Source organism: Mus caroli, unplaced genomic scaffold (genome assembly GCF_978045245.1).
Source record: "Mus caroli unplaced genomic scaffold, Mus_caroli_1 scaffold_19, whole genome shotgun sequence".
Classification (NCBI taxonomy): Eukaryota; Metazoa; Chordata; class Mammalia; order Rodentia; family Muridae; genus Mus; species Mus caroli.
The window spans coordinates 29,294,497-29,321,795 of NW_028227274.1; the positions used below are offsets into that span (position 1 = coordinate 29,294,497).

At 45.5% G+C, this 27,299-nt stretch overlaps 1 protein-coding gene across 4 annotated transcripts in view; it reads left to right on the forward strand.

The window, feature by feature from the left end:
• The window catches only part of Wdr33 (WD repeat domain 33), a 110,193-nt gene extending 84,028 nt beyond the window's left edge, over positions 1 to 26,165 (forward strand). The window contains exons 11-23 of one of the 4 annotated variants that reach the window (XM_029472111.2): positions 331 to 441; positions 4,461 to 4,555; positions 5,095 to 5,181; positions 5,734 to 5,873; positions 6,872 to 7,024; positions 7,272 to 8,342; positions 12,202 to 12,310; positions 13,526 to 13,614; positions 15,595 to 16,030; positions 21,273 to 21,436; positions 21,531 to 21,626; positions 23,191 to 23,406; positions 25,668 to 26,165. In XM_029472111.2, coding sequence (XP_029327971.1) covers positions 331 to 441; positions 4,461 to 4,555; positions 5,095 to 5,181; positions 5,734 to 5,873; positions 6,872 to 7,024; positions 7,272 to 8,342; positions 12,202 to 12,310; positions 13,526 to 13,614; positions 15,595 to 16,030; positions 21,273 to 21,436; positions 21,531 to 21,626; positions 23,191 to 23,406; positions 25,668 to 25,844 — 2,944 coding nt within the window. In that variant the 3' untranslated portion in view covers positions 25,845 to 26,165. The remainder of the gene's footprint in view (positions 1 to 330; positions 442 to 4,460; positions 4,556 to 5,094; positions 5,182 to 5,733; positions 5,874 to 6,871; positions 7,025 to 7,271; positions 8,343 to 12,201; positions 12,311 to 13,525; positions 13,615 to 15,594; positions 16,031 to 21,272; positions 21,437 to 21,530; positions 21,627 to 23,190; positions 23,407 to 25,667) is intronic. The other 3 variants (XM_029472113.2, XM_021150218.2, XM_029472114.2) reach the window with 3 other exon arrangements.
• The last annotated feature ends 1,134 nt before the right edge of the window (positions 26,166 to 27,299 follow it).

Genomic DNA, 27,299 nt, shown 5'->3' on the forward strand with positions numbered 1-27,299 from the left:
TTCTGAGACTGACCTACAGTTTTCAATTTTGTGAATCAAGCTTGAGTAGAAAAGATAGCACTTGTGCTTTAGATTTAAACCACTATGGAAGAATAAAATAGATTCTATAGTTGAAATAATTTGTGAAGCATTTAATTCTGTGCTTCTTTTATGGTTGACTCAAAGAATCTACTTCAAAGTAAACGATGCTGAGAGTTCTTTATTAAGAAGAGTATATTTTTGTTTTCTTTCCATGCTTTTGGTGTTCTTTTGCTTTGTTTTCGTTTCTGTTCTCTTGGTAATTTTGGTTCAATGGTTTTGTTTGCTTTTGTCTTGCTCGTGCTATTGCAGGGTAGAGAAGGAGGTAGGTGGGATGGAGATGGCCCACGAAGGGATGATCTGGAGTTTGGCTTGGCATCCTCTGGGACATATCCTCTGCTCAGGCTCAAATGACCATACCAGGTAAGGAGGTACCATGCTGAAAATAGCAAGCAGCTTCTGTACTCGGGGAGTAGCTGGAAATAACTAGTATATGTATTTACTTTGCACATATATTGGTTTATATTTTGAAACATTTTTATGGGATATAGTAATATGAGGTGGGGTAGCATTCGAAGAAATGGGCTCCTTAGTCATACTTCCATGTGAGTGATCTTTGTTCTTCATTCTTCCTCTGCTTCCCTGCTCTTCTCTTCTGATGTGGATAACTGCATTCCGCAGCCCTTTTGTTGAAGGGCTGTCATTTTCCTCTAGTATGTTTTGAGCAGCTTTGTCAACAAAATAAATGGGTATAGCCTGGTGGCTTATTTCTTGTCTCTGTTCTAGTGTACTGGTCTAACTAAGTGTCTGGTTTTGAGCTAGTACCATGCCCTTTTTTTAACAATGGGTTTGTAGTGTAATTTGAGATCAAGTATTGTAGAACTTTCTACATTGTTCTTTCTGTTAAGAATTCATTTGACTAAATTGTTTTCTTTTTATATAATTGTTGTTTGTGTTTATTGTTGTTTCTATATGAGTCTCAGAACCTTTTTTCCTTTTGAGTTCTGTGTAGGCTGTCATTGAGTTCTGTGTAGGCTGTCGTTGGAATTTTGAGGGGATTGTGTTTAATCTGCATAACATTATCACAGTGTTAAGTCAATCAACCCACCGGCATAGAGACTCCCCTGTTTGTAACTTTCTTTATTCAGTATTTTAAAGTTTCCATTCCAGAGGTCTTTCATCCCTTTGGTTAGTTTTCTTTTTTTTAAAGATAGTCTCATTTATTCCTGGCTGGTCTTGAACTCATTATGTAACCAAAGGAGCCTTAAACTTCTGATCCTGCTGCCTCATCTCCTCGGTGCTTAGATTATAGATATGAGTGGCCATGTCTGCTTTGTTTGTTTTGTTTTTTAAATTTTTGAAGCTGTTGTAATTTTTTTAAAGTTCTTTCTCAGAAAGCTTAGTATTGGTATATAGAAATGCTGCTACTTTAGAGGGTTGCTTTTGTATTGCTTTACTTCATTTAAAATGTTTAACTGCCTTAAGAATTTTCGATAGAGCCTTTAGGTATCTTTTAACTGCAGCAGGATCATGTCTTCAGCCAATAAGAATAATTGGACTTTTTCTAATAGAAAGTTAATAATTGAACTTTTTTATTTCTGTCGCTTTTATTTCATCCTCTTTTGTAATATTCTAGCTAAGACTTTGATAACTATTTAAATAAAAGGGGAGGGAATGGGTATCTGGGTCTTGTTCTAGATTTTAGGAAAAATACTTTCAGTTTGTCATATAGTCTTTATTATAGCATTCCTTCTATTTATTTTTTGCTTGTTTGTCTTTTGAGACAGGGTTTCTCTGTATAACAGATCCCCGGCTATCCTGGACATGCTTTGTAGGCCAGGCTGACCTTGAACTCACAGAGATCTGCCTGCCTGCCTCTGCTTCCCTAGTGCTAGAACTAAAGTGCCATGCCCAGCTTCCTTCTGTTTCTGCTTCAGGGCTTTATCATGATGTGATATTGAACTTTGTCAGAGGTCTTTTTCACATCTATTGATGATTGTGTAGTGTCTTTCTTTAATTCTATTTATGTATTGTATTGCATTTATTAACTTATTTATATTGAGTCAATCTTATATCCCTGGGATGAAACCAGTGTGGATATTGTCCTAGTTTGCTTTTCTGTTGCTATAAGCACCATGACTGGAAACAACTTGGAGAAGAAAGGGTTAATTGCATCCTATAGGGCCATGTCACACTCCATTATTCAGGCAGGGATTGGGAGCACAGACCATGGAGCAAGCTGCTCACTTTCTTGCTCCCAGTTCATGTTCAGCTTCCTTTTATATATAGCTCATCTACCTGAGGCTGATACCGCCCACCATGGGCTAGGCCCTCCTACATCCATTAAGAACCAAGAGAATGCCCCACAGACACATTTAAAGGCCAGTCTAATGGAAGCAAATCTTCATTTGAACTCGTTTCTTTCCAGGTGTGTCTAGGTTTGCTTCATTGACAATTGAAGCTATCTATTTGGCATAGAGTTTATTTTTAGGCCATGAAATATTTCATTCCATGCTTTCCTGGATTTCAGAGCTGCTAGTGAGTGGATTTCACTGAGATACTGAGATAGAATACGAATTAGCTAATGACAAACCATGACCCAAGGTAACTTAAGGAAGACAGTTTATTTTGACTTACAATTCCAGAGGGATGGGAGTCCATCACAGCAGAACAGAGCCATGGTAGCAAGAGGTAGGCATGATGGCAGGAGCAGGAAGCCTAAGGTCACATCCTCAGCTGTAGCCATGAAGCAGAGAGGGCTGGCTATTTAACTCCAGTTACGTCCTTCTTTCAGCAAAGCTGCATCACCTCAACGTCCCCAAATAGTGCAGCCAGCTGTGAACCAAGTGGGGATTATACCTTGTTCAAACCACCCCAGGTCACATAGAAATTGTGGTTGGGCAAGTGTTTGGGTGACTTTCTTTAGATGTATCATGTGTTTGTGTATTAATTAGAATCAAGGGATTTTTCTTCCACCAAAATGAATAAATAAAAGGATATGGGAACTAATATGACATCAGTCAGTATTGCTTCCTAATTGGGTTGACTGTTGTGTCTCCCACCCTTTGGTTGTTGTGTTGTGTGATGTGGTGTTGTGTTGTGTGGTGTGGTGTTGTGTTGTGGTGTTGTTTTGTTTTCTAGCTGGCTTTGCAGGTGGGAAGAATAATGGAGTTGCTCTGGGTAGGTCTGTAATCCCAGCACTCCAGGAGGCACAGGCAGGTGGACTTCTATGAGTTTAAGGCCAAGCCAACCAGAGCTACACAGGGAGACCTTGTTATACAATAACAACAGCAAAACCAAACCACAGAAGAGTTTCTAGGTTTGACTGGACTTTCAGTAGGACGTTCTTGGCCTGAGACGTTCCTTATTCTCCTCCACCTGCCAGTTACCCTATCTGACTTGTGAGATACTTGCCACACCAGGATTTCTGGGTTTGAGGTTTGTAGGGAGCATGGCTAGTGGACCCATGCTTGTCTTTACATTTGTTGTGGGGTGTTTTCTTCCAAATACATGGGAGCTGCATTTTTGCCAGTTTTCAGCAGTCTGTTGGCTCCATTGTGCCAGACTGGGGACAGGTCTCATGTTTCCATGTTGTCGCAGACTAGGCAGTGGTTGGGGTGATGCCTTCTGTGAGCTCGATGTGAATCTCAAGTTTAGGTTCCCACAGTAGACTTGAGCTGCAGTCTCCACAACCACTGCTGTCCTTTTAGAGTGTCTGTCCATAGTGTAACCATCCCCTGGTCACAGCTCTGTAGTCCCCTCAGTGTCTGTCTTAAGAAGCCATGCCCAGGAAGGGTTAGTCTGTTCCTGGCGCTGGCTGCTGACCCAGGCTGGCCAGCAGTGGCCCAGAACTAGTTGGCAGCTCTTGCTGGTGTTCTCTCTCATGGAGGACTTTGGACATCTCGCCTGAGTTTATTTATTTCTTCTTTACTTCCTATCCCTTACTTTCAGCACTTTCTAGCAGTTTTCCCATTCTCTTTGTGTTTCTGATGTTTTTGTTTTCTTTCTCTGAGTCTACTCATCCTTCTCCACCCCTTTTTTAAACAAGAGGCGTGGAACCCAGGCTGGACTCCACCTTCCTATGTAGCTGAAAATGACTTCGAGCTCCTGCTGCTCTGGTATGTGCCTCTAGAGTGCCAGGATTACAAGGGAGTCTCATTACACAGCCCGAGTCTGTTATTTCTTGTCCTGATTCTTTCCCTTCACTGAGTTACAACTTCTAATCTACCATTCTTTTGTGATTAACATATGGGTATTATAATAGAGACGGAGTATTGAACATTAATTTTTGTTGCTTAAATTTTGTTTTACCTTTTGATTTTAAACGTTCTTTTCACAATTAAAATCATTAAAAGAACGCTATTGTAAGAACTTGATCTGAGCTGCTGTGCCCAGGGAAGACTTGAAACCATGCTTTCTTTCTTTTACTTCTCCTTCACTAGCAAATTCTGGACTCGAAACCGGCCAGGTGATAAAATGCGAGATCGATATAATCTGAACCTTTTGCCTGGCATGTCAGAAGATGGAGTGGAGTATGGTAAGATCTGAGATTTCTCCCTTGAAGGCTCATGATATTCCATTATAAACATTAAGTATTAAGAGACTTGTGCAAACTAATGTGGGGCAAGGGATGTGACTAAGTGGTCCAATACTTTCCTGGCATGCTTGATGCTCTCTCTGTTCTCAATCCTAACACCAAATAATTCAGGGCTTTTTGGCCTCAGAGATCTATCTGCTTCTGCCTCCTAAGTACTGGTATAAGATTTACACCAGCTCACCCAGCTGGTGTTTCTTTCATTTGTTTGGGCTTGGTTGAGACTATTTGTTTGTTTGTTTATTATTTATAGCTTTTTTGGAGGACACCGTATCACTGTATATTCTTGGCTGATGTAATTTGCTGTTTCTATATAGTTGATGCTGGCCTTGTCGTGGAGCTCCTCCTATTTGTATCATTTGAATGCTGTAATTAAAGGCATGGCTACTGCCCCCAGTGATGTTACTTAAGCTAATAAAGCAGCATGATTTTGTAGGACCCACCATGAAAGTCTCTGTTGATGATGGGTGTATTATTTGTAGATGACCTGGAGCCTAATAGCCTGGCAGTGATCCCGGGGATGGGAATACCAGAACAACTGAAGTTAGCTATGGAGCAGGAACAGATGGGTAAGGGCAGTTATATTTACACATTTAATTTCTATACGTTTTTGTAGACCTCTGTCTTATTTCCATGGTTAATTAACTTGTTAATAAATAATGTTGAAGGAGCTGGAGAGGTGGCTCAGAGGTTAAGAGCACTGACTGTTCTTCCAGAGGTCCTGAGTTCAATTCCCAGCAATCACATGGTGGCTTACAACCACCTGTAATGAGATCTGACGACCTCTTCTGATATGTAAGCTACAGTGTACTTACATATAATAAATAAATAAATCTTTAAAAAAAAAAAAAAAAGGAGTGCACAAACCTTATCCTTAAAGCGTTCACAAGCTGGTTGAGCAGGGTTGTATACAAATAAATCTTCATTAAAAAAAAAAATAGTGTTGAAATGCTTACATGGTTTGTTTTGAGGATTGTGGATAAAAGTAATTAAATCTATGGAATGTTCAAAAGTTATGTTTCCAACAATTGATTCATTTAATAAGTGGTTACATTTTGTTTGTTTGTTTGTTTGTTTGTTTGTTAGTTTGAGGAACTAACTAGTTCTTTGTATGGTTTCAGGGAAAGATGAATCAAGTGAGATTGAAATGACAATTCCAGGCTTGGATTGGGGCATGGAGGAAGTAATGCAAAAGGATCAGAAAAAAGTCCCTCAGAAGAAAGTCCCCTATGCGAAGCCCATTCCTGCTCAGTTCCAGCAGGTGTGTAAGGAGCAGTGACTGCCTCCTCCTGAGACTGTGCCTGGTTCCTTTAAGGGATGCTCAGAAACGGTTGTCTTTGGAGAGTTGCATCCAGTCCTTTCGGGACCACCTTCCCATGTTTTTTTATTTTTTATTTTTTTTCGAGACAGGGTTTCTCTGTGTAGCCCTGGCTGTCCTGGAACTCACTTTGTAGTCCAGGCTGGCCTCAGAAATCCGCCTGCCGCTGCCTCCCGAGTGCTGGGATTAAAGGCATGCGCCACCACCGCCCGGCTCCATATTTTTCTCTTTAGACATATTTCCCACTGGCTGCTGTAAAGTTGACTACAGCGGTATCAGCTTTCCCTATGTCTTTTTCTATTGTTGCTTCATTTTAATCATTTATGTTGTCAAAGGGACGAGAGCAAGTCAGTAGGCAGAATCTGTTGGCTGTCTTATATATTATATATTATATATTATATATTATATATTATATATTATATATTATATATTATATATTATATATTATATATTATATATTATATATTATATATTATATATTATATATTATATATTGTCTGTCTTCTGCTTCATTACTACAAATACTCACTGGAATTCTTGGTAACCACAATATCTAGCAATACTCCAGTCAGCTTTCTGTCACTGTCAGACATAGCCAAGTTAACGGGCGAAGTTGAGGGGAGAGATTGAGTCTCGGGACCCCTTCAAGGGCACACCCCAAGGTCTGGCTCACTCCTTCCAGCCTCTCCTAGACCTTTACTTCCTCCTGAGTGTCACCACCTGAGGACCAAGCCTTCACCAGATGACCTTTTGTGTACCTTTCTTAAATGTTGTAATTTCTAATTACTAATACACCTACCCCACTCCATTCTTACGTCACAAAGAACTGACTTTAGAGGTGAAGACTGTTCAGCCGTGGAGATGAACATTAGAGAAGTTTTTTCAACCTATCATAATCTTTATGCTTCTGTAAAATTTAACTTTCTCTCTTTCTCCCTAAGGCCTGGATGCAAAATAAAGTCCCAATTCCTGCTCCAAATGAGGTGCTGAATGACAGGAAAGAGGATATTAAGTTAGAAGAGAAGAAAAAAACCCAAGCAGAAATTGAGCAAGAAATGGCCACATTACAGTACACCAACCCGCAGCTTTTAGAGGTGTGTGAGCCAGGAAAGTCCACACAGGTGTTTGATAGATGATCTTCCTGCTACCTTTATTGTTGTTTGTAAAGGATGCTCTCTTATTTTGTGTGCGCACCCTGTGTGTGTGTGTGCGTGCGTGCGTGCGTGTGTGCGTGTGTGCGTGCATGCGTGGGAGTCAGAAGGTAATGCAGCAGTGTTCTTTGAGGGCTGTAGCTTATTTTATTCATTCTGTACACTGATTTTTTTTTCCTTTCCTTTTCAGCAACTTAAAATTGAAAGACTTGCACAGAAACAGGCTGATCAGATCCAGCCTCCTCCCTCATCTGGTACCCCTCTCCTGGGACCTCAGCCCTTTTCTGGACAAGGTCCAATATCTCAGATTCCTCAAGGTTTTCAGCAGCCTCATCCATCTCAGCAGATGCCATTGGTGCCTCAAATGGGGCCTCCAGGTCCGCAGGGCCAGTTCAGAGCCCCAGGACCCCAGGGACAAATGGGACCACAAGGCCCTCCAATGCATCAAGGAGGTGGGGGCCCACAAGGATTCATGGGACCACAAGGACCCCAGGGCCCTCCCCAGGGACTGCCACGGCCTCAAGACATGCACGGTCCACAAGGAATGCAGAGGCACCCTGGACCTCATGGCCCTTTGGGTCCTCAAGGGCCACCCGGACCTCAAGGTAGTTCTGGTCCTCAAGGTCATATGGGCCCTCAGGGCCCACCAGGACCACAGGGTCACATTGGCCCCCAAGGCCCTCCTGCTCCTCAGGGTCACATGGGCCCACAGGGTCCTCCCGGTACTCAAGGAATGCAGGGACCACCTGGTCCCAGAGGAATGCAAGGACCTCCCCATCCTCATGGGATACAGGGGGGCCCAGCTTCTCAAGGGATCCAGGGACCTCTGATGGGACTGAATCCAAGAGGCATGCAGGGGCCTCCAGGACCTCGGGAGAATCAGGGTCCTGCTCCTCAAGGGTTAATGATTGGCCACCCACCTCAAGAGATGAGAGGACCACATCCTCCAAGTGGATTGCTGGGACATGGCCCTCAGGAAATGAGAGGTCCTCAGGAGATGCGGGGCATGCAGGGCCCCCCACCACAGGGCTCAATGTTGGGCCCTCCCCAGGAACTTCGAGGACCTTCAGGTTCACAAGGGCAGCAGGGGCCACCCCAGGGCTCCTTGGGACCTCCACCCCAGGGTGGCATGCAAGGACCCCCTGGACCTCAGGGACAACAGAACCCGGCAAGAGGGCCACATCCATCTCAAGGGCCAATACCGTTCCAACAGCAGAAAGCACCTCTGCTAGGTGATGGGCCCCGGGCCCCCTTCAATCAGGTATCATTTTTTTTCCAGCTTGTACATATTAACACGTGGGGCTGGACTCTCTGTATAGTACTGCTGCGGATGTGGAGAAGCAGTCCCAGCTGGGTCTGACTGCCCCTTAAGTCAGCCGAGGCTTACCGCAGTGGTGCTCAGCCTGGAAGAACATGGAGAGACCAAGATGGAGAGCTAACCACACCATCAGTAAACAGAATTTCATGTGTCTTTACACATGATTACTCTTCACAGAGATTCTTCCAAAAAAGATCATCTGCAGTTTCTTGTGCCAGGGCTCCCTAAGAATATGCCACGCTCTAAGGAGGGAACATGCTAGATTGTGAACAGTTCCACAACTGTCATAGTCTCTTCTGTGGACTTTTTAGCCTGGTTGTTCTATGGGTCTGCGAGTAAGCAGCTGGCGTTTAACATTTCTGTTCATGTCCCTTTAAAGTATTTTTAAAGTTCTATTTAATTAATAATGTGCATGTGTGTGTATGTGCCCACAGCAAGTATATGGGGGTCAGAGGACTATTTGTAGAAATTGATTCTGTCCTACCAGTTGGACCTTAGGACTCGAATTCAGATTGTTAGGCATGGCAGCGGGTGCCTCTCAGTCACTCCACTAGTTGTTGTTTTAATTACATTTATTTATATCTGTTTACTGTCTGTCACACACACACCACTTTTAAAGATGGCATGGGGGTATTAAGGGCCTGTTTTCATTTCTGATACACTGACGTAAAACTCATTGCAGACCGGGGCACTCAGATAATGGCTGTGTGCGTGAGCTTCTGCTGAAGCTGTTCCCTGCTGTCACATCATGTGCAGGAGCAAGAGGATGTAGCACATTCGACAAAATGCTTTGCTAGCATGTGTGGCATCCTGGGTTGAGTCTCTGGTACTGCATTGGTACTGCATAAAACTGGATATGGAGGTGAATGCTGGCTTTTGACAGAAGAATCTAGAGTTCAAGGTCATCCTTGACCACGTGTCAGAAAACCATACCCCAAACATATGTATGTATGTATGTACATACAAATGTATGTATGTATTTTGTGAGACAGGGTCCTACTATGTAGCTCTAGTTGGCCTGGAGCTTGCTGTGTAGCCTAGGCTGGCTTCAAACTTGGAGAGATCCCCCTGCCTCTGTCTCCCAAATGTGGGGATGGCAGGTATCCACAAGCATCCCAGTCCCCACATTTTAAAGTTTAAAGTAGTATTTGAATGTAGGAGAATTTGCTGGGTAGTTCTCTGGTCCTTTCCAAGGTCTTCAAGAAGTCCTGCTCCTCTTTGATTGATTTGGTACTTGAGAGACTGCAAGGAGAGTTTTAAGTTCTTTTTTGTTGTTGTTGTTTTTGTGGGGTTTGCTGTTGTTGTTTGTTTGTTTGTTTGTTTTGGTTTTTTGAGAAAGGGTTTCTCTGTGCAGCCCTGGCTGTCCTGGAACTCACTCAGTAGACCAGGCTGACCTCGAACTAAGAAATCCGCCTGCCTCTGCCTCCCGAGTACTGGGATTAAAGGTGTGCACCACCACTGCCCAGCGAGTTTTAAGTTCTTTGAGGATAAACTACACAAGAGAGCGCAGGCAGGACTGGGTTGAATAGCGTCTGGTTGTGAAGTGATGGCTCTGACATTTTCACCGGTTCACTTCAGTGGAATCTGGGTGTTAACATAGCAACAGGGAAGATAGTGTTAAGAACTGTCCAGGGTCCCGAGGAGGAACAACAGTATGAACTAACCAGTAACCCCAGAGCTCCCTGGGACTAAACCACCAATCAAAGAAAACACATGGAGGGTCTGTGGCTCTAGCTGCATATGTAGCAGAGGATGAGCTAGTTGGTCATCAATGGGAGGAGAGGCCCTTGGTCCTCTCCTATGCCCCAGTATAGGGGAACACCTGGGCCAGGAAGCGGGAGTGTGTGGGTTAGGGAGCAGGGGGAGAAGGGAGAGGATAGGGAATTTTTGGAGGGGAAACTGGAAAAGGGGATAACATTTGAAATGTAAATAAAGAAAACATCTAATTAAGAAGAAAAAAAAAGAACTGTCAAGGGCTCTACCTGGCAGTATAGACATTTCTGCCATTGAGGCCTGGAACAATGGCTCAGTGGATAAGAGCACTGGCTATACAGGTATGAGGGAGGACTCAAGGTTGAATCTCCAGCACCCCCATTAAAAAGCTGGGCATGGCCACGTGCAACTGTAACTCTTGCACTGTGAGGCAAGAGTCAAGAGACAATAGGGTTCCTGCCAGCTTATTGCTAGGTTCAGTGAGAGAGCTTACAGGAATGATGTGAAGAGAGCTGGAAAAAAACATCTGACCTTCTCTGACCTCTGCATGTTGCCTGTATACTAAATAAACCAAAGCCCCAGAAAATTCTGACTTTGGATTATTAAAGGCAGTTTTCTCCGTGTTTTTTATTTTGTTTTGTTTTGATTTTTAATAGACTTATCATATAACCCAGGCTAGCCTTACTCAGTCCTCCTGCCTCAGCCTCCTAAGTTCGGGGTTTATAGGCTTGTATCGTCAAACCATTTTAATTAATTTTTGTGGGTGGGAGATATTTGTAATGATATACTTGTGAAGTCCTGAGATCCAGTTCAGGCAGTCAGACTTTTACCCACTGAGACACTGCACTGGCAGTTTGACTGTCAGTTCTGTTTATGTGACGAGTTTGAGACATGAAGGTAATTTTATATTGATGTTTGAATCTGTGTTAATCTAATACCAAGGCACAGACAGACAAACACATGCGTGTGCAAACACACATGCACGCGCACACACACACACACACACAGCTCTAGAGAGCTGGCTCAGTGGTTAACAGCATTTAATTATCTGCATAGTGGCTCACAACCTTCTATAATTCCAGTTTCAGGGGATCTGATGCCCTCTTCTGACCTCCATGGGTACTGGGTATGAATGTAGCACACATACATACATGCAGGCAAAACAATACACATAAAATTAAATAAATCTTTTTTTAAAGCCAGATACAATGGCACACATCTATAATCTCAACCCAGCACTGCTGCTGCTGGATGTGGGAGGGAGACAAGAATTGGCCCGAAGCTCAGGGTCACCAGGTTACACTGTAATGAAGTGATACAAATGAGAGAGATGTTGCCTCAACTCCTGTCCTCTTACCTCTGCATGTACATGTGGGCGCCCCTCCCACAAGTAAAGAAGTAGTCATAGAAAGCTCCCTTCTAATGTAGCTTTGAGAGGTTTGGTCACAGTGTCACAACATGACAGTTAAAGCTGCCTACCTGTTGTTAGGAGCTAGCCCTCTGCAAGAGCCATGATGCTACATTGTGATTCTTGGCTTTCTCTGATGCTCTCCCTTGACATTACAGGAACAGGTCTGGCTTTAATTGAAAGCGATAGGAATGTTTCTTTCTTTGGTTATGGCAGAGAGGTAACATTTCCTGCAGTTTAGAATCCTGTCTGTCTCAGCCTGCGGTGTTTTGTGTGTGTGCAGCTGTGTGTATGCCACAGTGTGCATGTGACTGTCAGAGGGAAACTGTGGGTATTGATCCTTGTCTTCCACCTTGTTGGAGTCTATGACAAGCGAGCTGGCCTGTGAGCTTCTAGGGAGTCTCCTGTCTGCATCTCCCATAAGTACACTGAGTTTATAGACTTGTGCTGTTTCATCTGATGGTACTTGTGTACGGGAAATTCAAACTCTATCTGGTTTTCATGCTAGCGTTCTATCTGTGAAGCTATTGTATTGCCCCAGCCCACTTAAGGGGAATTTTGTTTTAATGTCACTAGCGAAATAGTTAACCTTAGCAGCTTTTGGGGCAGTCTTTCATGTGTTACAGTTGTACAGAGCATCTGTCTGTGGTCTCATACCCATCTTTACATGTGTCTTCCCAGGAAGGACAGAGTACAGGTCCCCCACCCTTGATACCAGGCCTAGGGCAACAGGGTGCACAAGGCCGCATCCCTCCTCTGAACCCTGGACAAGGACCTGGCCCTAACAAAGGTAAATATATGCCTGCTGAGGAAGGGTTTGTATTCTACCACTATCATGTGCATTTTACAGTAAATGGTTTTGTTGGTAATTGATACAGTAGTATTGGAACTGCTGGGAAAACTGCTTTGTCTTTTGTTGTCATAGGTAATGTTTCCTTAGGCAGTGATGCTGGCCAGAGGAAATGAGTTCCACACCACCAGAGACTGGTAGTGAAACCACTGAGCAACCCTGGCACTTGTGTCTGCCTCAGGCCAGCACAGCCCACACTGGAATGGGAACTGATCCTGTGCCTGTGGGATACAGGTCCATGCTTCTGGCCTTCCGAAGAGCAGAATCGCCTCTGCTTTAAGCTCCTTGATAGGGTAGTGGATACAGGATTTTAACGGTGTTCTTAGAGTTATCAGGATTACCGTAATTATTATACCAGTTAGTACTGTGTTGGATTCTTTAACTGTATACATTGTTAGGCAGATTTGTAAAGAAGAAAGCGATGTACCGATACTATGAAAAGCAACAATAAGGACTGTCAGCATTTAGGGGATATGGTTATTTGAAGGTTATAATTTAAGTGGAGGCTCTGCTTGAGTTAACAGTGAGCCCTTGCTCCCAGGTGGGCCCAGTTGGCGTAAAGGATAAGGGCTGGCAGGAGACTTAGCTGGAAGAACTAGAGGGACTGTGAGCAGGAGTGAGGAAGTGGATGGGTCCTTAAGGAAAGACAATGCACTAGCACACGGGGCACTGTTGGGCACTGTACCCCACAGGGCTGTATACCTGTATTCCTAACTGGCAAAGCCCACAGCACCATGTGGTGCATGCTGGGCTTATTTGTCCCATCCTGTTGGACTAAGAGAAGTCAGCCAGGCTTAGAAGTTTAGACATTTAAAGCTCAGCTTTGAACTTATGTGAGATATTAGAGGCAGCAAAGGGCAGGGGTTCGGAGAGCTTTTATTTCCATTCCTATTACATAGAAGTGGTAGTGTTAGATACACAGAAGGATGTGCAAGAGAGAAAGAAAGTGGAGAGTTTTCTTGGAGACTTGGGGTTTACCCTTGGGAAGGGGCTGTGTTCTTCACTAGGTCCTTTCATTAATGAAAGAAGTGGCCTCTCCTCTGCCACATTGCGTGTATCTCCACTTGTTCCTGCTCGTCTTGCTCTCTCCCCCTCTCCCTTTCTCCTTCCTTCTGCCCACCCGTCCGGCTTCCTTTCCTCCCCTCTTTCTCCTAGGGACCAAAGGGAGAAGGGAGAGACATGCAAGTGGCCTACCATCCCCTCCTGGATTAGTTGCCACCACCAGCACATCACCGTTTGTAGTGGTAGGTTTCTTTCCTTGGAGAAAGTTGACAGGCTACCTTTAAACCGAGCTGGTGAGATGAGTATTTGTAGGCCAACTCAGGCCCAGTGGAACATGTGTGGGTTCCTCCAGTTAGCTGTCACCAGGAGTTACACTAAGTTCTGGCACCTGAAGTTGGAGAAGCAGCTGTTTTCGCTAGGGTTTCTAGTGCTGTGATGAAACATCATGACAAAAAGCAACCTGGGAGGAAACGGTTTCTCTTACCTTACAGCTCATACATCCATTGCCCAAGGCAGTCAGGGCAGGAACCTAGAGGCGGAATTTGATGCAGAGGCCATGGCGGAGTGCTTCCTACTGGTTTGCTCAGCCCGCTTTTGCACACAGCCTAGGACCACCAGCCCAGGGCTGACACCACCCACAGTGAACTGGGTCCTCCTCTATCAGTCATCAACCAAGCGCCACAGGCTTACCCCACAGGACAGTCTAGTGGGGACATTTTCTCATTCGAGATTCCTTCTTTCAAAATGACTGTAGCTGTGCCAAGTTAACACAGAACTAACCAGGACAGCTGTAAGAACACAGAGTATTGCGGGCTTGTCTATTAGGGAAGTGGAACCACGATCTTTGCAAACTGCTGAAGAAAGGACAGATGTGCTCAAGTCCAGAGAGGCTTTCTGACATCACAGACTTACACTGAGATTGCCATGTTTCCGTCCGTGCGGAGAGGAGAGGAGGAGTTGAAGTGGCTGGGGAGATAAGACGTGAAAGGGTGGAAGTTTGTGGGGGAATCAACAGCAGAAGGCATGAGCTAGCTGAGCAGAGGGCAGGGTTTAGCTTTCAAATGTAGTTTTAAAAGCAAGAGTGCCCTTTTGTATTTCCCTTCAGTTTTACTCATTATTTATATGCAGGCTGTTGGTTGTTTGAGGCAAGGCCTTGCTGTAAAGCACTGGCCAGCAGCTTTGAACTCTTGGGACTCTTCTGGTCTTGGCATCCTGAGTGCTGAGATCACAGGCACTCGTCACCATGCCTTGCTTGTGCCTTCCTTAAAAGTCGGTTTAAGTGTTGGCGGAGATTAGAGTTAGTGTTTGTGGTGGCTGCGGTAGTTTGGCCAGTAGCTGCCAAAACAGCCCATTGGTGTGTGTGTGCTTGTGTGTGCGCATGCATGTGTGTATGCTTTTTTAAAGTCTCGAGGGAAATTCCTGTCTGCAAAAAAAATTGCTAATAATAGCATATTTGAGGCACATCATTTCCAGAGAAAGCAAAAAGCCCCAAGGTTTGTAGGGTAGCAGGACTCTCTAGTCTCCAAGCCGTTGTAGAGGGATCCATGGTTCTGTGAGCCTTACAGAAGAATGTGCTAAGAAGACTCCTAAAGTGTGATGTGGCATGACGCTAAACAGGCCAGGGCTAACACGGTAGATAGTGGGTGGCAGCAACATAGATAGACATGGTGCCCGTGGTGGCTTTGTGGCCCTTATGTGAGCAGTGTGCTTGTGTGTGTGTAAAATTTATTTTTATTTTTGACACAGAATCTCACTATATATCCCTGGCTTCTCTGAAACGTACTCTGTAGGCTGGTCTCAAACTCTTAGAGAAATTCATGTCCCTTGCCTCCCCAGGGCTAGAATGAAAGGCGTACATCACTACACCTGGCTGTCTGATGTCACAGCCTGCAGCCTGACTTCTCAGGGGCAGGGCAGGAAAAGACCATTATCATGCCAAGTGGTCTGGTGATGTTTCCCACCTGTGCTGAAGAAGCCAACACTCCTTAGAGATTAGTGATTTCCCTAGGTCAGGTTACAAAGCTAGGAGTTGCACCCCAAAACCACCCATGGTTTTCCCACTATATGATGGTTTGGGATGTTTCTCTTCTAAGTGTGCTGAGAACCCAGGAGGGAAAGCACTATAGAGCACAGCACGCCCTAAAATTGACAGATATTGTAGAGCAGGCCTGCACAGCAGGCCTCACGGAAGCCATACTAACAGTCAGCTTTGTTTCTTGTAGGTGACACTCGAGGCCCTCCCAACCATCACCTGGGCCCCATGTCAGAGAGGCGGCATGAGCAGAGTGGTGGCCCTGAGCATGGTCCTGACAGGGGACCTTTCCGGGGTGGCCAGGACTGCAGGGGTCCTCCTGACAGGCGTGGCTCTCACCCTGATTTCCCTGATGACTTCAGACCAGATGACTTCCATCCTGACAAGCGCTTTGGCCACCGGTTACGGGAATTTGAGGGACGAGGAGGACCCTTACCACAAGAAGAGAAGTGGAGACGAGGGGGCCCTGGACCTCCCTTCCCACCTGATCACAGGGAATTCAATGAGGGGGATGGCCGGGGAGCAGCCCGAGGCCCCCCAGGGGCATGGGAAGGCCGCAGACCTGGAGATGACCGCTTCCCCCGGGATCCTGATGACCCGCGATTTCGAGGGCGCAGGGAAGAGAGGTAGGAAAGTGAAGTCCTTGGGTTCGCTGCATTTTCTCTAGCCTCCCTACAAAGATGTCTTCCTTTGTGTAGGGGAAAGTACTGCATAGAGTGAGCCCTACCTTCTGTGGGTTAGCATTTACACTTGCAAGTTATGTTACAAGTTCTCTGTTAGTTTTGCATTTGAGGCCTTTTTCTTTCAAGTTGTTTGTTTTGATATGGTCTCATTGATGTAGTCCAGGCTATCCCTGAATTCCCTGTCCTCGTCTCTGCCTCCTGTGTGTGGTGTATACGCATGTCTTGGATGTCATTTACAGTGTCCGGGCTCACCTTGTTTAGATAATAATATCTGAGCCAGATACTATAATTGAGCACCATACAGGCCTGTAAAATAGGCCTAAAGTCTGAACAAAGTCAGATCACAATAAGCATCACCTTCCTTTTAAACTCAGCTCAGGCTTGGATTGCCAGCCCTGCGGATGCAAAAAGAACAGAAGCAATGTGGAGGAAGAGAAGCAGGAGTTGCTATAATTTAAATAAGCAGGGACAGCAGTCATTGAGTGTGTGAGAATTGACATCTGCGCAGTGTTCGTTGATCTCTTGAATCTTTGCATTTATGCGAACCTCACATTTTGTGGCCTTCATTTATATTTTTGTCTCCCCGTGGCAGATTTCAGCCTACACCCTGTTCAGGCACACATTTGTACTACTCTCTGGGCTTGCCTTCCCTCCACCCGGAACAGCACTGTACAGATAGCTGTGACTCCTTCTGTTAGAGCCTTTCCTCCTAGAGAGCTTTGTGTTTCTCCTTTGTGTGTGTATTGGTTTTTTCAAGCAGGGTTTCTCTGTGTAGCCCTGGCTGTCCTGGAACTCACTCTGTAGAGCAGCCTGGCCTCAAACTTAGAGATCTGCCTACCTCTGCCTCACGAGCTAGGGGATTAAAGGCATTCCTGGCAGCTTTGTGCATTTTACCATACTTTTAGGACAGTCTTTCACTATGAATTATATAGTCATCCCTGATAGATGAGGGCGCTAGTTTAAGAGGACCCTTAGACATAAAACACCTTGAGCAGATAGATAGTTTCTTGTATAAAGTGGCGTAGTGTTTGCATATAACATATACTTCCTAATATGTTCTTTAAAACATCTCTATATGCTTACAGTACTTCATACAATATAAATTTATACAAGTAGTTACTGTGTGTTATATTCATATGTGTGTTATGTGTAGTGTATGTACATGTTTTTGTGGGTGCACTTGTATGTAGAGGTCAGGGGTTAAATCAGATATCTTTGTCAGTCACTTACAGAGTAGAGTCTCTTACTGAACTTACTGTGTATCATCAGTCTAACTAGACTGTCTGGCTAGTAATCTCCTAGGATCTTCTTATGTCTATGTCCCCAGATCCAAGGTTATAGACACATTGTGTTGTGCCCTGATGATCACATGTGTGTTGGAGATCTGGACTCAGATCCTCATGCTTGTATGGCAGTCTCTTTACGGACTGAGCCATCCGACTGCTCCAGGAAGTTTTATATTATACTTAGCATGTGTTTGAGACGGGGTCTCATTATGTATTCCAGAGATCCACCAGCCTCTGCCTCTGGAGTGCTGGGATTAAAAGTGCATGCCACCATGCCTGGCTGCACTGTATTATTTAGGAAGTAATGACAGCAATGAGAAAAGTCTGTCTCAAACGTTCAGTACAGGATGGAGAGATGGCTCAGTAGGTAAAAGTGCATTCCATGAGTTTGTGTCCCAGGAACTCATGTAAGAAAAAACCCAGATGTGGTAAGTGCATAATATCTGTAATTCCAGTACTCCTATGGCAAGATAGGAGACAGAGACAGGACAATCTCCTGAAATGTGTGTGTGTGGTGGTGGTGGTGGTGGTGGTGGTGGTGGTGGTGGTGGTGGTGGTGGGAGCAGAAATAACAAGAGAGACCCTGTCTGAATAAAATGGAAACGTTTTCCTTCACCTCCACATACACAGTATGGCACGCATATGCTTGTATTCATATACACATACACAAAGATTAATTTTAAAAGTTTGGTGCAGACTTTAAAAAGAAGAAAGGGTGAGTTCTCGCTCTACAGACTATCTTGGCCCTGAAGTTAGAGTTCCCTTGCCTCAGCCCGCCAAGTGACTGGGATAATAAGCCTGTGGCGCTAAACCTAACTTGCTTGAGACAGATTTTTCGTTGTTTAATTTGTGTTACATTTCTTTATTCTATGTATGTTTTTCTGTATGTGGGACTGCATGTACATATAGGTACCCTTGGGAGTAGGAAGAGGGTGCTAGATCCCACGGAACTGCAGTTGTAGGGAGCTGTAAGTTGATTTGAGTGCTGGCGACTGAATTCAGATCATCAGGAGAAGCAGTGCCCACTTTACTGCTGAGCCATCTCTTCTGATTTATTTATCTTCATGTGTTCATGCCATATGCTATGCAAGTGGAGGTTGGGGGACAGCTTGTAATAGTCAGTTCTCTCTAGCATGTGGGCCTGGGAATGATTCCCGGGTCTTCAGGATTGGCAGCAAGTGTCTTTACCTGCTAAGCTATCATCTCACTAGCTCAGGAGGGCTCCCCCCGCCCCCCCCCCCACAAATGTGTGTGTTTTTTGTGTGTTTGCCTGAATGTATATGTATCTCACTCATGCCTAGTGCCCCTGGAAGACAGAAGAGGGTATTGGGTCCCCTGGAACTAGAGTTATAATGGTTGTGTGTTGCCATGTAGGTGCTGAGGAATAATAAGCATGGCTCTTCTACAAGTCAGCAAGTCATCTTAATCCCCGAGCCATCTCTCCAGCCCTGTTGCTTTTTGAAGTCTTGCCTCCTGTATCCTAGGCTGGTCTCAAACTTCCTGTTTGCCAAGGTGCAACCTTGTACTGAGGTTGCTCTTCCTCCACCTCTCAACCTCCCAAGTTCAGACATTACTGGTGCGTGCCATCGCGCTCGGATGTATTTATTTATTTATTATATCACTTGCCCACACATCGCCTTCTTATTGTTTCCTTAGGTCCTAGTGGCTGCCATTAAACTGGGAAGGGATGTGAGAGGAACCAGTTGATTCAAAGATGCCTTACCTGCTCAGGCATCTTTGCTCAGAACAAACATTGGGAAGCCCGAAAGTGGGAATTTATTGTCTACAGTTACGGAGGCTGGAAGCCAATCAGAGTCCAATGGGGTTGGTTGTTGGCGAGGCCCATTTCTCAGGTTGCAGGTCACTGTGTGTTTCTTCACATGGCGGCATGTATGTCTGTGTGGTATAAGTGTGGGTGTTGGGTGGGTGAGTGCTCTTCTACAAGTACTGGTACATTGTTCTGTTTCTCCTTCCTAATCTCATTACCCTGGCTCTGCCTTCATGTCCTCATGGCACCCTGTCTACTTACGTCCTGTCTGTACCATATGTGGTATATTATATACCTTATATACTGTACCATATAGGTATTAGAACTTCAACATAGGAATTTAAGGGGACACAAGCACTCCATCCCAGTAGTAGGTAAAGACTCTGTGCTCGTACCTAGGGTCTTAGTACAGTGGATGCTTTGGCACAGTGTTCCTGTAGAGGCGGTCCTGGCCCATCATGCCTCTTGTGCAGTTCTGCTCTGACCCAGCTTTCCTGTGCTCACAGCAAAGCCACTTTAGTCATGTCAGTGGGGATGAAGCAGGTAATTAAAGTGAGCTGGAAGCCGGGCGGTGGTGGTGCATGCCTTTAATCCCAGCAATTGGGAGGCAGAGGCAGGAAGATTTCTGAGTTCGAGGCCAGCCTGGTCTACAAAGTGAGTTCCAGGACAGCCAGGGCTATACAGAGAAACCCTGTCTCGAGAAAAAAATAAATTAAAAAAAAAATAAAGTGAGCTGTAAGGAAAGTCATGCAGACTTGCCCATGCTGACATCTTAGTGTTGTATTGCTCTGAGGAGACACCATGACCAAAGCAATTCTTTTAAATAAAACATTTAGTTGGGGACTTGTTCGAAGTTTTAGAGGATCATCATGGAGGGAGACAGACAGGCTTGACCCTAGACTGGGAGGCTGGGAGGAAGAAGAGGGGGGTGGCACAGAAACTGAGGCTGGGCCTGGTGTGGGCACTTGAAACCTGAAAGCCCATGCCCAGTGAAACGCCTCCTCTAATGAGTCCATGCCTCCTTATGTGAACCTGTGGGGCCCATTCTGAGTCAGACCAGCACCCTGTCCCATTGCCTGCGTTCTGGAGCACTCGTGGCCAATGGAGGTGCTTTTATGCATTTCCTGATAGCTCAGCTCTCTGCATGCTTCCTTGCAAACTCTACCTTAGCCATAGTTCCAAGCCATTTAGTCTGAGTTTTAAATGTGTAAGACAGAGAAGATTGTGTTGGGTCCAAACCTGTGGGTGGGCCTGCAAGCCAGCTAGGTCAGCATGCCTGTTGACCATAGGAAGAAGGCCCAGGAGCAGCACGTGGCAGGTTGAGCTGCCCAGATCAGAGAGTATAGGCCTGGGCAAATACAGAGCACAGAGGTCCAAAAAGTCAGGATCAGTGTCCTAATTAGGGTTTTATTGCTGTAAAGAGACACCATGGCCACAACTCTTACAAAGGAAAACATTTCATTGGGGCTAGCGTAGAATTTCAGAGGTTTAGTCCATTGTCATTGTGGCAGGAAGCATGGCAGCCTAGTGCTGGAGGAACTGAGAGTTCTACATCTTGACTCACAGGCAGCAAGGAGAGTGAACTTGAACATGTATGAGACCTCAAAGCTTGCGTCCACCAGGACATGCTTCCTTCAACAAGGCCACACCTCCTAATAGTGCCACTTCCTTTGGGCAAAGCATTCACACACACAAGTCTTTGGGCGCCATAGCTATTCCAACTACCACAGTCAGTTTCCCCCTTTCCAAGGATGTATGTAAAAAAAAAAGCTAATCATCAAAAATATAGCTGAGTCAGGTGTAGTGACAAAAAAGTACCCGTTCTAGTGTAATAGTTAGTGAGGAAGAAAGAAGCAAAATAACACGTAGGAAGGACTTGCTCTGTTCCTGGAAGCTCAAGTAGCTCACAGCCTGCCATATTGTTGCCTTCCTGTGTGCTTTGGCACTGTAAAGTAGATACTTGCAGGAGGATCTCTTGAGTTCCAGGACAGCCAGGGCTATACAGAAAACAACAGAAATATATCATGAGGCTTTTCTCCCCGCTTACAGTGTGCATTCAGGTTTCCCGTCCAGTTCTCCCCAGACAAGAGTAATGTTTCCCAGAAGGTGGACATTGTCTTTTTGTTTTCAGCTTTAGAAGAGGTGCTCCCCCAAGACACGAAGGCCGCGCTCCTCCAAGAGGAAGGGACAACTTTCCTGGTCCTGATGACTTTGGTCCAGAAGAGGGTTTTGATGCTTCTGATGAAGCAGCCCGAGGACGAGATCTCCGTGGTCGAGGCCGTGGCACCCCTCGAGGTGAGCAGTGTTGAGAACAGCTGGTTTAAGAGGCAAGCAGCCTTGAGCACAGCTGGGCGGCCTGTGAGCACAGTTTGTTTGCTCCTCTGTGTAGGGGGATCCAGGAAGTGCTTACTCCCCACTCCTGATGAGTTTCCTCGCTTTGAAGGAGGACGGAAGCCAGACTCCTGGGATGGAAATCGAGAGCCCGGTAAGGAAGGAGACGTGCTTATGGTGTGGTAGTTGACAGAGTACGGGCCCATCTCCAGGTTCTGTCTTTTCTGGTTTAACTCCATGGAGGCTGGTTGGCTTCCTAGCTATCTACTTCAGTGTTTTATCTCAATAGATTGAATGTAGAATTTGGTGGGAGCATCCAGGTCTGGTTTTTAGTGGGTTTCAGGCTGTCCTCGAACTCAGAGATCTGCCTGCCTCTGCCTCCTGAGTCCTGGGATTAAAAGCATATGCCATCATTTCTGATTGTTTGTTTGTTTTGTTTTTAAAATAAGAGAGTAAAGGGGGGCTAGAGAGATGGCTTAGCGGTTAAGAGCACTAGCTGCTCTTCCAGAGGTCCTGAGTTCAATTCCCAGCAACCACATGGTGACTCATAACCATCTGTAATGGGGATCCGATGCCCTCTTCTGGTGTGTCTGAAGGCAGCGACAATGTACTCACATACTTGAAATAAATAAATCTTAGAGGGATTTGTGTTAAGTATAAAACAGTACTATTCTTGGATGTCTCATTAATATTCTTGCCACATAAGCATGAAGACTAGCGTTTGACTCCTCAGCCATTCGTGGTACTGGCACCTGTAGTTCAGCACTGAAGAGGCAGAGACAGGAGAACCCCTAGAACTCACTCATCAGCCCCTTGAGTCAAATGTCTGCTTTCAGTTCAGCACGAGGCCCTGGCTTAGTAAAGTTGGGAAGCCAGATGTTGTGGCACATACCTTTAACCTAGCACTTGGAGGGGCAGAGGCAAACACATCGCTGCTAGGGCTACATAGTAATCCTGGCGTGGTGAGTGGGGGATTGGAAAAAAATAGAGAGCCGAGGAAGACTCTTTATATTACCTCTGGCTTCTAGACATACCATCATGTACACAAACAGTACAACTCTTTCTAGTACATTTTTTGTCATCTATTTGGAAAATAAGGATAAAAGAATTAAAATTTTGTTCATCTTAGTTGATGATACCATAAACATTACTAGATGTATTTTTTTGTTATATGAGCTATGTATGTATATATGTATGTATGTTCATGTGTATGGGTATACAGGTATGCAGGTAGGTATGCATGTGTATGGAAACCAGACACTGACTTTTTTTGGTGGCTGCCCTCTTTGCATGCTGGTCAGGTGCCTGCTGATGTGACTAGTCTAGCTAGCCAGCTTGTCCCTGGGGTCTTGTGTACATGTAGGTTTTATGTGGATGCCGGGTATCTGAGCTCTGTTCTCATATTTGCACAGCAAGCACTTTTCCCATTGAGCCAACCCTCCGCCCCTTTGCTCAGTAGCTTCAAAGACTGTGAGGATAACCCGGGTCTAAGATGACGGAGAACTCCTGTGTGTACCTGCTTCCTCTTATTCTGGGAGGAGTTTCTTTCTCTCATGTTCCAGGTGTGACTCACACCCTATCTACTAAGTCCAGGTTCCTGCTCTCAGTTCTCAGGTTTGCTCTGAGCATAGTCTCCCAGCTGCTTTGGGCTACACTGTTTCACTGAGGTGATAACTGTCAGATCCTTAAAAGCTTGGAACCTTCCGGTCTCATTTCAGGACCAGGTCATGAACACTTTCGGGATGCTCCCCGACCTGATCATCCCCCTCACGATGGCCATTCGCCAGCTAGCAGAGAGCGCTCCTCTTCTCTCCAAGGCATGGACATGGCCTCTCTACCACCCCGGAAGCGCCCCTGGCATGATGGGTCAGGCACGTCTGAACACAGAGAGATGGAGGCCCAAGGAGGCCCCTCAGAGGACCGAGGAAGCAAAGGTAAGAGGACAGCAGTCACAGTCCCAGAGCTGCTGGCATCAGCCACATATGCCCTGAGTCCCCATGGCTGCCTCCACCGTCTCTGAGCTTAGTCTGGGCAGAGAATCAGGCTCTTAAGACTTAGTGGGAGTGTAGTTTGTTTGGGTCCTTAGGACAACTGACTCAGCAGGAGTTCCCTGTTCAGGGTTTCTGCTCTGCCCTTTCTGCCCCACCCTCCACGCTTAGCTAGTCCCCTGGCAGTTGTAGCCTCCACCCATGGCTTGCTAGAGCCTTCAAGGGCATCACCTCAGGGAAGAGCATTACCTCTCCCACGTTCTGTATTGCACTTTTTGTTTGAGGCCCAGGAGGACCAGTGGCAGTTTACCCAGGAGTAGCAGCCAGTGACTACAAGTCTGGCTTTAGGTCGGACTGGACCTGTGTATTGTGCTATGGATGCCCCATCTTGTTCACTTGCCTTTTATGTATTCTTTCCAGAAATGACTTGTATATATCCAGTAGACCTCGCCCACCCCCACCCCCCTTCCCGTCGACCCCCCCCTCCCCCCAGTTAAATGCAGTACTGTTCAGTATGCAATGGTCTAGGATGAATTCATGGGCAGTCAGGATGCTCTGGCCAAGGACATGTGCTTTGCATGACAATAAGCCAAGTTCCCCTAACATCTTTATCTCCTCCATTAGATTCAACTTCCACTCAACAAATATAGTAGTAGTGTTGAAAGAACGTGCTCTAGGAGATGAACCAATCACATCATTTCACGAGAAAAAGTTCTGTTTATATATTCATTTATGTGCAGTGCTGGGACTCAAACCCAGGATCTTAGCACATAGTAGACAAAGCACTGTACCACTGAGCTCAAGAAAAAAATAATTGTATTTATTCTTTGGTAATAATAATACAGTTTAAAACATAATATATTTAAGGCTAGTTCATCCCCAAACCCATCTCCCAATTTAATGTATCTTTTGGTTGCTTGTATGACTCAGTAGGTTCAGTTAGCTCTATCCAGATGTGCATAGTGTAGGGTGCCATCCACTGGAGCAGGAACATCACTGACGAAGGCCCACTCTCTCCCCAGATAGCTTCTTTTCCTTTTCTAGTCTATCTACTTCATATGTTTGTGTGTGGGTGCCACGGTGCACATGTGAGTTAGAGGATACCTCTTCCATCTTGTCCTGGGCATGGAACTTGGGTTGTTAAGTTTGGTGGCAAGTGCCTGTGCCTACTGAACCATCTTACTGACCTAAGAAAGGTTTTTAAGACAGTTTTATAGCTAAACATTTGCTATCTTAAGTGTGAAGCAAGTTAAAGTTAGTAAATCTCTGAAAGCCAATTTATTTTTGTTCTTTGAGAATATTTCACATCACTCAAGATATGAAAAGAAGCCGAAGTGCCACGATGGGCTGTAAACAGATCCTAACTGGAGCCTTTGTTGCTAACAGCAGCCAGCCTATGTATCTTAGTTGCTTCTAAAGTTAGCAGGTGCTTTTGAAGTCTTCCCTTAAAATCCTTTGGTAGCACAGGAGAACAAAAGCATGTCCAGTGTGCTGCAGGTTTCCTGGGGATCCTAGTGTTTGCTGGCTTCTGGTCCTCTGGCAAAACAGCCCTGGGGTGTGTAAGGCCCCCAGAGATGCTGAGGCCTGAGGCCATGAGCAGGGATGAGGTCAGGAAGGGACAGAGGAACCACTACAGGGACCTGCATATAGTGACGTGCTCCTCCCAGACTCTAGGTCAGGCACAAACCACACTCAGACACGCATTTTCACAGAGAGATCCATCCTTTATTAATTGGGAAGAGAAGTAAAGCGGCTGATTGGCAGGTGTCATTTCTAAGAGGGAAAAGGAGAGGTCCGTGTTAGAATAGTCCAGGATGTGGTGGTATGTTTTGATTGAGCATGTTGACTAAGTGAGCCAAAGGAGGCTTTGGATTGCTGAACATCAATACTTTGATAGCCAGATCTTGGTGGTCAACATTGGAGGAAGTGGCCAACCGAATAAGAGGATGAACCTTGTTGACTAGCTTTAGCAATGTGGTCTAACGGTTTTTAGCAAGGCAGGGAGATGGGGAAAGGGCAAGGCCTGCCAGGGCCATGTTTGCTGTGCTTGGGCTTGCTAGAGCCCATCAGCTCTGAAAGCCATTGTGTATCTCTTTAGGACCTCCTGGTGGTCCACTGTCATCAGAGAGAGAGCGCTACACCGGGAATGACTGGGGAGCAGGCACTGGGATACAGAAAGCCATTTCTTGAACCATGTTTTGTTTCAGGCCGAGGGGGCCCAGGACCTTCCCAGAGAGTGCCAAAATCCAGCCGTTCCAGCTCTTTGGATGGAGACCACCATGATGGATACCACAGAGATGAACCTTTTGGTGGCCCTCCAGGCAGCAGCTCATCCTCTCGAGGGGCCCGGAGTGGCAGTAACTGGGGTAGAGGGAGTAACATGAACTCTGGCCCTCCAAGGCGAGGCACTTCAAGAGGTAGTGGGAGGGGCCGGTAGGAGGGCCGAACAGTCCACTGTCTCTTTGGATACTATTTAAGACGTTCTTGTGGGCTCACCACTGAAGCAGAAACAAGCCTTTACCACTGTAGCCCTGACCGCTTCTTCTGGGGCAGCTGAGGTCTAGGAGCCCAGGTGGGGTACTCGAGACGAAAGACTGATGCCGACTCCCTCCCCAGGGAGTTGGCCCTGCTTTGTCTTGTATCTCCTCGTTGCTCTGACTCTTCCCGTTTGTTTGTGAAGATAAAAGCTGGAATCCTTTTTTTAAGTGTCATGAGAAATGGAGCACCTCCACAAAGTTAAGTTCATGTCCAATTGGAAATTTATTTCTATATGTACAGTTTGTCAGAGAAAAAAAAAATCCTTGTTTTGTATGAATACAGAATGTGATTTACTGAGTTAACAGCAGCACCCGCTGTGCAGTGCTGGCCTTAAGGAGCCCTTGCTTTCAGCGTCCCTGACCTGCTGAGGGTGACCTTGCTACTGGCACTTCGAACAGATGGTCATTTGCCAACTCTGCTTTTCACGTCATTTTTACCTTTCTGTTGTTACACTGTTCTTGTTATGCGATAAGGCATACTTTAAAATTGCTCTAACATGTTCAAGAAGGCTCAAAACCTCAGACATGCTCTATGGGGTCAAAAATTACTCTGAAGAAAAATTTGAATCTTCTGGGTCTTCAACTAGAGGTTCTCCCTTGGATGCATCTCCTAGCAGTTTAGCTTTGAGTGGTCACTGAGAGAGAGATCTGCTGTAAACAACATTAACTTGATGCATCTTATCATGCCGTTCAAAGGACGTGGAACAAAGTATCTACATTGTGGAAAACAATCTCTTCTTTCACACGTACTCTGTGAAGATTTCAGGGTTCAGGGTACAAGATAGAAGGTACCAGAAAGCTCTTTACTGTGACAAATTTCTTGCTTTAAAAATAAATAAAAAGCTGGGTGGGGAGGCAAAGGCAGACGGGTCTCTGAGTTCAAGGCCGACCTAGTCTACAAAGCGAGTTCTAAGACAGCCTACCTAGGCTACACGGAGAAACCCTGTCAAAACCACCACCACCCTAAAAAAGCCATACATATATCCAAGATAGCCTGGGCTACACGGAGAAACCCTGTCAAAACCATCACCACCCTAAAAAGCCATACATACATACATACATACATACAAAAACAAAGGTAGGAAAGTTAGAACTTGGAGAGATGGCTCAGCAGTTAAGAACTCACAGACTGGAAGCCAGCTTCAGCACCTATGATCAGGCAGCTTACATATACATATATAGAGAGATCCTCTCTTTAAAAAAAATACCCAACTATATCTGGGCACACATATGTAATTTAGCATTTGGGAGGTGGAACTAGGTGAATCAGAAGTCCAGTGCTGTCCTTGGCTACACAGTAAG